Source organism: Pteropus vampyrus, unplaced genomic scaffold (assembly GCF_000151845.1).
Source record: "Pteropus vampyrus isolate Shadow unplaced genomic scaffold, Pvam_2.0 Scaffold189, whole genome shotgun sequence".
NCBI lineage: Eukaryota > Metazoa > Chordata > Mammalia > Chiroptera > Pteropodidae > Pteropus > Pteropus vampyrus.
In genome coordinates this window covers 1,388,047-1,400,437 of record NW_011888970.1, presented here as the reverse complement: position 1 = coordinate 1,400,437, position 12,391 = coordinate 1,388,047, and the positions used below count along the sequence as shown (strand labels likewise).

The 12,391-nt window shown below is 50.9% G+C and overlaps 1 protein-coding gene across 1 annotated transcript in view; it reads left to right on the top strand.

Moving 5' to 3' along the window:
- Positions 1-12,391, top strand: part of PIWIL1 (piwi like RNA-mediated gene silencing 1) — a 23,193-nt gene that overhangs the window by 2,977 nt on the left and 7,825 nt on the right. Inside the window, exons 3-15 of the mRNA XM_011371390.1 lie at positions 512-637; positions 1,103-1,317; positions 1,636-1,757; positions 2,727-2,807; positions 3,441-3,638; positions 4,051-4,162; positions 7,641-7,767; positions 8,002-8,119; positions 8,615-8,729; positions 9,792-9,979; positions 10,342-10,414; positions 11,874-12,074; positions 12,188-12,291. Of these exons, the coding sequence (XP_011369692.1) occupies positions 512-637; positions 1,103-1,317; positions 1,636-1,757; positions 2,727-2,807; positions 3,441-3,638; positions 4,051-4,162; positions 7,641-7,767; positions 8,002-8,119; positions 8,615-8,729; positions 9,792-9,979; positions 10,342-10,414; positions 11,874-12,074; positions 12,188-12,291 (1,780 nt within the window). The remainder of the gene's footprint in view (positions 1-511; positions 638-1,102; positions 1,318-1,635; positions 1,758-2,726; positions 2,808-3,440; positions 3,639-4,050; positions 4,163-7,640; positions 7,768-8,001; positions 8,120-8,614; positions 8,730-9,791; positions 9,980-10,341; positions 10,415-11,873; positions 12,075-12,187; positions 12,292-12,391) is intronic.

Sequence of the window (12,391 nt, the reverse complement as noted above, 5' to 3'; positions counted from 1 at the left end):
CGGGGGCAGCATGTATGAGGCCCCGTGTTACACTTTACACAGCTTTTGTGAGGATTACATCTGAGAAGTGCTTGTCATAGTAAATGTTGAAATTTCTATGTTTTAGAAACAAATGACACGTTTGACAGCTTTGTTTTTAATGAGGCCTTCACCCTGTGAAGGGGGTGTGGACACAGGGAGGACTCTTAGACTGGACGGTGGCAGAGCTGGGGTGTTTCAGTGAATCACTGGCAGCTGCATGGGGGAAGCAATCAGCAAGGCTTCCAGCTTGTCCGTTCTGAAACCTGGCATCTTCCTGATTGGCAGGCGGGCGGGCTCTGACTGGCTCAGGGTGCTTCCACGGTGTGTCAGGCAGACGGGCATTCCATTGAGGCTGCTCTGGCGAAGTCTGGAAGCTGCAGTTCTGAGCTAGCTCTGGGGTTTGCACTCACAGGAGAACTGAGCTCTTTGTTCTTTATTTCATGTATAATTGTAGAAGGTGTATAATTTCCTTTTTTTTTTTTTTTTTAAGAACTCCAGATTTCTGCTGGATTTCAGGAGTTATCCTTAGCAGAGAGAGGGGGTCGTCGGAGAGACTTTCACGATCTCGGTGTGAACACAAGACAGAACCTTGACCATGTCAAAGAATCCAAAACAGGTGTGTGAGCCATGGAGCATGCACTTCCACGGGGCTGCCCGCCCAGCGCTCCGGACAGTGAGGGAGGCGCGCTGCCTCGCAGGCCTGCGCGTGGCACCCGGGGGCCCGCACAGCTTTTCCGTTCTCTCCCTTCGGCTCTGATGTGTAGGCTGTACGTGTCTTCAGCTGCGCCAAAATGTTGTTTCATTATAAAAGTTACACTGATCCCTTCTTTCTCTTAAAACTTGTGCCGTAGAGAGATTTGGTTGGTTCAGCTGTAAATTACTTAGTCCGAGGAGACGCTATTTCTAAGTACGCTCTTGAGGGTTTACTTACGTAGGACGGCAGTCCCCACCGTCAGCATCTGAGAACTCCGTGTTGTCAGCTGCCCTCCTGGTCACGGGACTCTGCCTGCCCACGTGCAGGGAAGGTTTTGGGGAGGACAGACTCGGCGATGTGCTGACTGCCCGGGGACCCCCTCCACAGGTTCTTCGGGGATTATAGTAAGGCTGAGCACCAACCACTTCCGCCTGACCTCCCGGCCACAGTGGGCCCTGTACCAGTACCACATCGACTACAGCCCCCTGATGGAGGCCCGCAGACTCCGCTCGGCCCTCCTCTTCCAGCACGAAGACTTGATCGGACGGTGTCACGCTTTCGACGGAACAATATTATTTTTACCTAAAAGACTACAGCATAAGGTTATTTCAGACGTCAGGGCAGGGAGTCGGGGAGGGGGTTCCCACTTCCCAGCAAAACAGCCACACCCCGGGGGAGCTGCTTCAGCAACCCCAGGGGCGTGTCTGGAGACGCTTTGTCACTGAACCATCCCGACTCCACCGAGTAACAATGACAACGGCCGGGCGCAGTGCGGGCCCCTAACCGCTCTTCCCCTCGCGTTCTTTTTTTCATTTTACAACTTTCCTGTGCTCTTCACTGTTGCTTTGTGAAACAGGCGTCGTGTGCTCGGGCCCAGTTGTCTTCTAACAATTCACGTCCGGCCCCCTCTCTGGCGCCAGGTCACAGAGGTCTTCAGCCAGACGCGGAATGGGGAGCACGTGCGGATCACGATCACCCTGACCAATGAGCTGCCGCCCACGTCGCCGACGTGCCTGCAGTTCTACAACATCATTTTCCGGAGGTGCGTTAGCGTCCGTTAACGTATTAAAACTGTGAACGTCCAGAGAAGGTGCAATAACTGCACGGTGATGCCTGTGTGGTCGATGTCACAGTGGGGCCTCAGGGTCATCGTGGAGCGCTGCGTGCCATGGAACACTCCGCGTCCAAGCAAACCTTGACACCAGTGACTTCCCCGCCCGTGTCGACATTTGACTTCTCAGCTGCTCCTCGAGCTTGCGTTACGAGCCCTCCCGCTCTCAGAAGCTTCTCCCTGACTTTGTGTTCCTTCTCCCCGCAGCGGGCGTCTGGGAGCAGGGCGCGGTTCGGTCTGTGTGGATTTACTCATTGCATCATTAAGGACAAACTGCGTGCTCCGTAATTAGCTTCCCATGTGGATGCTGTTTCCCAAATCTAAAATCAGGTCCCGTGTGCTGCAACACTTTCCCCCCTGGATGAGAAGCAGTCTGGGTGAGGCTGACGTTTGCCTGAGAATAATGAGACATGATACTGGAATCTACATCTTTGAGTTGGTCGTAAGATATTGGTTGCTGATGTGAGGACGTTCACGTTGGTGGGTGCTTGTTTTCGGTTGATGCCACTGCAGACTTACTTTCTAAATGAGAGGATAGCAGACTCTTTCTGCTGGGGTCAGGCAGTAAACATTTCAGGCCTGCAGGCCGCATGATCTCTGTCCTAGCCGCAGAGCACATGTGAAGGAGAGACCACGGCTTTGTTCCCTTAAACTCCACTGAAGGCACTGACATCGGAATCTCATGTAGTTCATGCATCGTTAATCTTTTGAAGTTTTCTAACCTTTGAAAAATGTAAGAAGCCATTCTTAGCCCCTCGGCCACACAAAAAACAGCAGGCGGCCGGGTCTGGTCCATCTGGGTCACGGTTTGCCAGCCCCTGTGCCAAACAGCACACCATTACAATCGTGGCAGGAGGGATGGCCACCAGTAGTCACTTCACTCTGCCTTTCAATCTCTAGGCTCTTGAAGATCATGAATTTGCAACAGATTGGACGGAATTATTATAATCCAAGTGACCCGATCGACATTCCAAATCACAGGTTTGTACGAAGGGGAGTTTGTTCCTTTGGTTTATCACCAGCTTTGAGAGTGACACTCGAATTTGAAATGATCAGGTTAGTGCTGTGGCTGTTAGTGGTCCCCATCACACCAGTGAACTTGTAACTCGGCTTGACCAGTAAGGAGATGTCACAGTACTTGGGTTCTTAAAAGTCACAGGGTATTTATTCATCACTACGGAAGCATCAAGAGTTGCCTAACACTAAGTCTGCATTTGCTCTGAGGTAATAAAACTCTTCAGCTAATGACGATTGCTTTAGAAGTTGCTATAGTATAGTGAGTATAGTGCAGCCCAAGTGGTTTAAGTTTATTATAATAATTTGGGGTGATTTTGGTTAGACTGGCAGCTTTTTCAAGTCGTACTCCAGGATACAGAGTACGTGAATGAAGTTAGAATTTTAATTTAAAATTGAACTTATAAAAGGATATTTGTTATTGAAAATCTTGGATAGGTTTTTATCTGGAACCGTGCGAAACCTAGAAATAAGTAAATTTATTCAGTCAGAATTTTGTACTTTGGACCCAATTGATAAAGGTGAAAACACAACTTGGTACATGCCAGATATGTCCACGTACGCCTCGAGGTCGCCTCACGGCCCCGTTCTGTTCGACAGGTTGGTGATTTGGCCTGGCTTCACCACCTCCATCCTTCAGTACGAGAATAACATCATGCTGTGTACCGACGTCAGCCACAAAGTCCTTCGAAGTGAGACTGTTTTAGATTTCATGTTCAACTTGTACCATCAGACTGAAGAACATAAATTTCAAGAACAAGTTTCTAAAGAATTAATAGGTTTAATTGTACTGACCAAGTAAGACTGCCTTTCGCATTGCAGAGTTACCGTTGGCAGGCTTAGGGGGCGGTGTGGCTTTCCAGTCGTGTCACATTAGGAAGTTGGGTTGAAACTGAGAGGTGAGAATAGCTGGAAACAGGAAGGATATTTGTAACCTTTCTCAAGAAGAGAGTTTTTTGGGGAACGTACTCATCTGAAAAGGACAAATATCTAATGACTTTTATCCTTTTGTTTTATTTGCTGATAGTAGTTGGGTCACTTCTGCATTCATCTAGCATAGCCTCTTAAGAAATTGTTTTCCCTTTCTTTCCATAGCATTGTGTACCACTAAGTGACTCAGAATTGTGTTTTTAGAGAGTACATGCTGTCTAGTCTTTCTTTTTAACATCTCTATAAATCTTAAATGCCAGTAAATGTGATCATCCCGCAGGTATAACAATAAAACATACAGAGTAGACGACATCGACTGGGACCAGAACCCAAAGAGCACCTTTAAGAAAGCGGACGGCTCTGAGGTCAGCTTCCTGGAGTACTACAGGAAGGTACGGAGTTAATGCTGATCTTGTCCTCCTGGCTGGTGGTGTTTAGAGCCTCAGAGAAATCTGAAATATCTTTAGTGGAATTTTCTAACACTTACACGTTTGAAACAGATCACTTTTGAAGTTGTATGCGAATGTGTTTGTTAAGGCAATCACAGCACAGTTTGTTTTAGCTCATTATCGGGTGAGAAGTGCCCTGTCCTGATTCCTTCTTTGCGGTAGCACGAAAGGTTACATTTGAACTTGAGCACGTAGAAGGCCAGTAGGAGGATAATAGGTGGTAAACACGACAAGGCGTAGCAGCTAGCCATACTGTCCCTTACGCTGTGTTGGCACGTGGGGTAAGTCCTGCTTCTGCCATACGTGTGGACGATTCAGACGGGCTGCTTCGTATGCGCTGCGTCAGCTTATGGGGTGATCTTGTAACACTAGTCTTATAAAGATGACTCTAGCTTTTAGCCCAGTAATCACTAAATTGGGGAGGGGAACACCAAAGGCAAATAGTAGAAAGAAAAAACAATTACCAACTAGGAGAAAATAAAATGTTTGTGGGAATGCAAACTTAATAATATTGTTTGAGTTTTCGGAGGTAGGCAGATCTGGCCCCTGGACTCTTAGAAGGTCAAATCCCATTCGATATGCTCTGTCAAAGGTGCAGAAGAATTACTTTTAGAAAATGCATCGATTAAAATCTTTAAAAATTCATCTTCGAAGTGCTAAATTTTATCTCCTTTTTTCTAACTTTTAGTAGATTATCTCATTTTTCTAAACAGCCAGATAAATGAGCTGTGACATTTTATGTTTTGTCTCAAAAGTATACATCTGACTGGTGATCCTTAAAGCATCTAGGCTATGCTGCGGCCTGATCTACAGGTGCTCTGCTATGAATGAAAAAATCAGATGCCTCTAGGGATAGAGGCAATTCTCCGAGAAGTTGCCTTAGGAGCTGATCTTGTTCTGGGCAAAATGAAAACAGGCCGAGGGGCATCGCAGCTCGCTCTCCCTGCTGCTGCTCTCAGCCCGTCAGCTCCCCGGGACTTCAGCCACATTAGACTCAGCTGCTCTTGGGTGTCGGGGTACTGTGACAATGCGTTTTGGCATTTTACTGTTGCTTAGTTATCACTTGGGTGTGAAGAGGTGGTGTGTATCAACGCAAAGACGTCAGTGGAAAGTTTGATTTGGACTTGAAGCAAGGTCGGGGAAGCTCTCTCTTCCTCTGACTGGTGTTAAGGCCTACACGCCTGCCTCTGTTTCCACGAGCGGCCTTTTAAATGCTGACACGCTTCCTGGTCCTGCCCAGCCCTGCTTACTGCCCGCGCAGCGCCCACTAGGGGTGTCTGGTCTCATCTATGCCGGACTCCAGGTAAACCGTGGTCCCCAGCCCCAGGTTACAGCTTTGGCCGAGACGCGCTAAGCTCGGCCGCCTGCTTTCTCTAAGTGTTGGAGTGTCACGGCTGCCCTACATGTGACCAACGCGGGACATGTCATGGTCCCTAGCCTGGCCACTCTGCAGTGCTCCCGATCAATACCAGGTGTTTGCACAGAGTTGGGGGTTGTGTCCTTTATGTGCCCCTGTACCTTAGGTGGGTGCTTGGTGACTGAGCGAACGAACAGGTGAATAATAGGTCATTCCAAGCCCAGGCCTCCCCGTCCCTCTCCCTCACCTCGTGTTGCCGCTTGTCACACCCTGGCACCCCACCTGGCCACTTGAAACGCCGGTGCGTCTCCTGATGTAGCTGACTGACGGCCCCCACTTCCCCCTCCCGCAGCTGGGTCCTCAGGCTCCATTTCTCCTGCTTACCCATTTTCAGACTCACACAATTGGATGTTCCTCCTTCTGCCTAAAGTAATCACGTGGCTCCCCATTGCTCTGGTGTCCCACGTAAGCACGTGGATGGGTCCTCATTCAGTGAGACCGTGTGTGGTGTAGCCAGCTGGCTTGCCAGTCTCGTCCGGCGTCTCCCCGGCCGCCTCCGCCGAAGTGCTTGTGTGCCAGACTCTGCTCTTAGGTCTCGGCTCAGATTATTTCCTAGGGGAAGACTCGCAGCCGGGGCGAGTCAGGGGTCTTCCATCAAAGGAGTGGGGTGGGGTCGGGGCATTCTGACAGCTTCCTGGTAAATGCAGCAGGAAGTGGGGCTTGGCTGTTACGCATCAAAGGCCATGGCTGGGAGCCCCTTAGTGGAGTGGAAAGGGGCTTTGAGGGGAAGGTTATGGTCAGTTTTAACAAGAAAAGCTTTCATAGGGACGTTAAGCAGACAGGAGACCCCTGGTTTGCAGACGTGGGGGAGATGTTAGAATTGACAGGCTCGCCTGGGCCCTCAGAATTTGGGAAGAGGGACCCCAAAGTCCTGTGGTCAGGAGCTCTGCATGTAAGGCCCTTTAGGGGATGTGGGAGTGTATATGCCCAAGTAAAGGACACCTTAATCAGAGGGTGACCGTTAGACCCTGTTCAAGAAAATAAGTCAAACACAAGCGATCTGTGACGTTTTCTTCTGTGAGATGAGCATATTAACTTCTTTCCTGGATGGTTGGTAAAGAGTTCAATATTGAACAAAGTCAAGAACAGGCTAGAACTCGTCTGTCAGTTCATAAAACGCAGTGGCCAGGACCTTGTCACTGGGCATAGGCGTGGGCCACGGCCTCTGGTCTGCGGGCGAGGCGGATCCCTGTGTCACCGGCCCTGCCCTCGTGTGTGCTTAGTGGACATGTGGTTTCTTTTCCACAAACAGCTGAGTTACCCAGAATGTTAAAACCTGCTGAGGGGTACAGGAGCTGTGAGAGGAAAGGGGTCTGAGACGCAGGGCCAGGAGCCTGGGGATGCTGGGACGGTCCTGGGCTTGCAGAGCTGGGCTGGAGGCCCGCGGACCGGCTCGTGTGCATGTGAAGTTGCGGACGGCCGGTGCTGTGCGTTCATACCTCGTATGCACTTACCTTAGCAGTGAGCGCTGGCTGGGGCCTGTGGATGGAGAGGTGGGGCCTGTGAAGTCGACATTCACCTTCACAGTGTCAACATTGTGTAAAATGTTGCCCGATGAAACATGGGTGTGGATGCGAACCGCTGCCCTCCCAGCATGCATTGGGACCGCAAGACACCTGCCATGAGTGCGGCCGCACCAGAGCACGGGGGGCCGGAGGGGCCGTGCTGGAGATCGCAGTGCCGCGGGCCTCTGCTTCGGAACCAAGGAATCCAGAAATGAAGCTGATAGAACTGTGACCCGAAGGCAAGACCTAGAGCCTTGCCGACCTTGCTATCCTTGACCCTCCGAGCTCCTAGGGAAAAGGTGCTCAGCCAGGCGGATGACTCAGGACTGTTTTCCTAGGACTGAAAATGCAAAACTTGCATTTTCAGAACTCAACCGGGAAACCGATACCAGCCTGGCTATTGGCATCGATGCTTAAGCCAGGTCCTCGGCCCCTTTTGTTCGCTGACATGTCACTAAAGGCACTAACCGAGCACCGACACCTTTCTTCTCTTGAACAGCAATACAACCAGGAAATCACTGACTTGAAACAGCCGGTTCTGGTCAGCCAGCCCAAGAGGAGGAGGGGCCCTGGCGGCACGCTGCCAGGACCCGCCATGCTCATCCCCGAGCTCTGCTACCTCACAGGTACAAGCCGTGCGTCCCCGTGCTTGTTCACCCGCACCCCTCCCACTCCCCGAAACCCTCACAGCTGCTTTGTCTCCTTGATGTCCTTTACTCATTGCCGTCCTGCAACCCAGTGTCAACCCAGCGGTTCGCATCCACACCCATGTTTCATCGGGAAACATTTTACACAATGTTGACACCGTGAAGGTGAATTCTTGTTTCTTTAAAATACGCCTTTAAATGTTTCTTTTGAAGGTCTGACTGATAAAATGCGTAACGATTTTAACGTGATGAAAGACTTAGCTGTTCATACGAGGCTGACCCCAGAGCAGCGGCAGCGTGAGGTGGGGAGGCTCATCGATTATATTCACAAGTAAGTCGTCCACCTTGCACTGCGGTGTGGTTTCAAGTGTTTATTTTTTGGTGTGGGTCGGGGCCGTGACGCTCCTGGTGGGCATGACGGTGGCACTGCTGTTTGGGGCGGGGCTGCTGTTCAGGTTTCTAAGTGAAGCTCCCATGTGTCAGGAGGTAGTAAAGTCAAACTGTCGCCCACGGCCTCTAAGCGTTCTCTTGGGAAGAGGTAATAAAACAGCGAAACGCGTCTGAACAAACCTATTTTCTCTTGGTGATGACACCCGGGGTTTACTGTGAGGAAGAGGGAGTTTGGGCACCAGGGTTTTCAGTGAAAGTGACAAGGGGCAGCCCGGGTGAGGGGAGAAGCAGGCGGGTCCTCTGCCCACAGCGCACTCGCCAGGGCAGGTCCTGGGGCGCCAGATGCCCCTGCACTCGCGCACAGCAGGGCTGTTTGCATTGTGTCCGTCTGCCGAGTCCTGACGCTCAGCGGCATGTGAATGTGTTAAATTCGCAGAGACGATAACGTTCAGAGGGAGCTTCGAGACTGGGGTTTGAGCTTCGACTCCAACTTACTATCCTTCTCAGGAAGAATTTTGCAAGCAGAAAAGATTCACCAAGGTGGAAAAACAGTAAGGCGGTTTTTAAAGTCGTGGCTCAAATCAGATGGGGTCAGACTCCCAGTCAAGCGAGCAGGGGTCCCGGGTCAGGCGCCCGCCCATGGCTCCTCACCTCCATCCCCTGTCCACTGGTGCGGGCAAGAGGGAGTGGGCAGCTCCGGGGAGCCTGGGGCCAGTAGCTTGGGCCTCAGAATAACATGACACTTCATGGAAAGGTGGCTTAAGTGTTAATAGCATGAATTACTTGAGGTCTAGGAGAATTCTCAGTGTCTAATTGGGCCAATAGTTTGCTACTAAAGTGATCTTTCCATGGAGAACTGCATATGGACTTGGCTTCATTTTCGCTAGGACCGTGTGTCGGTAGGGATGCAGGTTAAAGATTGTGATGCCTTTTCCATTTTATCTCCAGAAAAGGAAAGCGGGCCCTCTAAACACTTTGATAGAAGCTGTGCCCTTCTGCCTCCTGAGTGCTCCCTGAGTACCGACCTAATCGAGTCAAGGACTGTTTCGACTACAATTGCCTAGTATCTCATTGGAAATAACGAAAATACACACCCCTGTCCGAGGGCTGCTGGGGAGGTGGGTAGGACATGGGAAAAGCTCTGGGCGTCCCTCTAGGTCAGGCGCACCAGGTCACGGAGCCTTGAGCTTGCGTGAGCTTCTGCCTTGCTGCCAGAGCTTTCACAGCTCGCTTTCGGTACCAGACACCTTAGTCACACCGCTTCACTTTCAAAGTCGTACTTGTTTGTCATTATCACGAGGGAGGTGAGACCTGTCCTCGGGGTTTTAGGAAAGATGGAGGAGAACACAGCCGAAGCACGTAGGACGGCAGTGCCTAGTGCCCACGAGCGCTCGAGTGGCCGCTGTCAGCGTGAATGGACATAGTCTAAGTAAGATCGCCATCCTCCTGTGGGTACACTGTATTCCCCCTCGTGGGCACTTTGTCCGTCACTGCCGTCCACGTGTCGGGCACTCGGAGGTTCTGAACATGCCGCGATAGGGTTACTGACGACTTTTTGGCTTTGTCACTGAGAACGCACGTGGAATTTACAGTGTCTCTGAACTCTCTTCTAGTTTGATTACAATCCACAATTTGCAGATTGGTCAAAAGAAACGAGAGGTGCACCATTAATTAGTGTTAAGCCGCTAGATAACTGGCTGTTGATCTATACTCGAAGAAATTATGAAGCAGCCAATTCATTGATACAAAACCTATTTAAAGTTACACCAGCCATGGGCATACAAATGAAAAAGGCAATAATGTAAGTCTATTAAGTCATTTATACTCTGAAAATTGATTAGTCACTTGGAGGGTGTGGGAACTGCAAAGTGATGAAGTATTAAAACACTAACTCGAGCACCCTAAAGACACGCCCGCCGCTCCACGGGACGCGGCCCGGAAGCGCATCATCGTGTCGGGGGGTGGGGGCTCGCAGGGCTGTTCTCAGCGCTGCCGGCCAGTGTGTTAGACACAACTTTTGCCTTAATGGCTACCCTTGGCGTTTTATTTCACACCTTACACAGAAGTGTTTCATGCACTGTAAGCTGCGGGAACTTTTTAATGCATGGTGCGTTCGTTTTTCGTTACTTTCTCTGAGAGCTGGATTACGTATTTCTCTTCTAGGATTGAAGTGGATGATAGAACTGAAGCCTATTTACGCGTCTTGCAGCAGAAGGTCACATCGGACACTCAGATAGTAAGTATCCCATCGGTCCGGAGGCAGCTGTCCCGGAGTGACTTGTTTACAAAGGGGCCTTTGGAAATCTTAGAACTCGAGTTCATTTCCAAATGTTATAATCCAGTTTCCAGACTGGGCACAGGATGGATTGGTTTCCTTGATAAGGCAGCGGGGCTGCTGCTGGCTGTGTCTGTGGCTGTGGCAGTGTGTGCTGGGGCTTGACATCGTGCGCTGCACAGATCAAGGAAGCCTTGGAAGATAGTGCTGCCTTAAAGTGATTCAGACTCAGTGGCTTTAATTTTTCTAGAAAATCAAGGGAAACAGGCACACAGGTAAACATCGATGCTGTCAGCCCGCACACACAGAAGCGTAATTCATGAGGCGGCCAGGACAACTCGTGGCAGACGAGCTCCCACGTAGCTGCAGACCTACGAGGCGAAGCGCCCGTGTCACCTGTGGGCTCGGCCCTCCACCTCCCCCTGCGCGCCGGGGCGGAATGGCGCAGACACCAGTGTGGGAGTGACTTTGTGGGGCTCTTGGAAAGGAAGGCAGGGTCTGGGGATGGCGACTGGAGAACTCAGCAGGGGGTTGAAGAGCTGGGCGCGGCTCCGCGACCCGAACGGGGGGCCCGGCGTTTGGGCAGGCCGCGTCCGTTTGTCTGTCTTCCAGCTTCACTTAGATAGAGGGGACACTGCGTGTGAGGTTAAAGCATGCCGTGTGGCGGAGTGCTGCACACGCATATTGTGACATGGTCACCGCGACAGGATAGGTCTGCCGCCCGCACCTCGCTGTCACAGCCTTCTGTGTGTGTGGTGAAGTCTGAGATCTGCTCGTTAGCAACTTTCGAGGACATACAGTGCTGGCTGCTGTGGTCACCAGGCTGCTGTGAGCACCCCAGAGCTTGCCGAGCTTATAACCGGAGTCCGCGCCCGCTGACTGTCACCGCCCGCTGACTGTCACCGCCGGGTCCAGCAAGGCTCCGCTTAGATCAGGCACTCCGTGTCCTTTCCCAGGTGGCCTGTGGACTTCCTCGGGAATTTCAGTTTCGTCAGATTCTCAAGCCAAGCTTTCAGAGTTTAAAAACCTTGAGCCTAGGTGGGTCGTGAGTAAACGGAAACAGCATTTTAGAAAATCTCTTGTCTGCTTATAAGTTACCGCTTGGCTTTGCTCTCTTCTACCTCAGATTGTCCCCAGCTAGTGATAGAGCCTAAGTTCCAGGTTTTAGTGGCGTTCAGGTCTAAGCTGTTGGCTGAACACGGTCTCTTTCCTTTATTAGCATCCGTCCCTTAGTTGAACGTAAGGAACAGTGTCTGAGCGTTAACGTCCTACTAGCCAAGTGGCAGAGGCGAAGAGTAAAACACGTGGCTGTGTTGTCATTTATGTCTCACAGGCTGGTCTGGGTTCCTGGAATCTGCTTGGAACTGAAGCTTGTCAGTTTCCTAATTCCTTGTAATAAGGGTGTTTTGTTTCTTTTTAGGTTGTTTGTCTATTGTCAAGTAACCGGAAAGACAAATACGATGCTATTAAAAAATACTTATGCACAGACTGCCCCACTCCAAGTCAGTGTGTGGTGGCCCGGACGCTAGGCAAGCAGCAGACCGTCATGGCCATCGCTACCAAAATTGCCCTGCAGATGAACTGCAAGATGGGAGGGGAACTTTGGAGGGTCGATATGCCTGTGAGTTCCATTTCATTAGTGGCTAAAGTTTTCCTCGTTTAAGAAAGGTGCGTTTACGCTTTTAGCGTCGCTGGCACGCTGTCGTATCTAAATTTGCGATATTTCTATTAAAGCTGAAGCTAGCGATGATAGTGGGCATCGATTGCTACCACGACACCACAGCTGGACGGAGGTCAATTGCAGGATTTGTTGCGAGCATCAATGAGGGGATGACCCGGTGAGTGTGCCTGGGTGGCTGCGGCTGGCTGTCAGGAGGCAGCAGAGGCCGGCAGGCCAGCGCTGGTGTCTAGGGGCCTGCGAGAGACCGGCACTTTGTT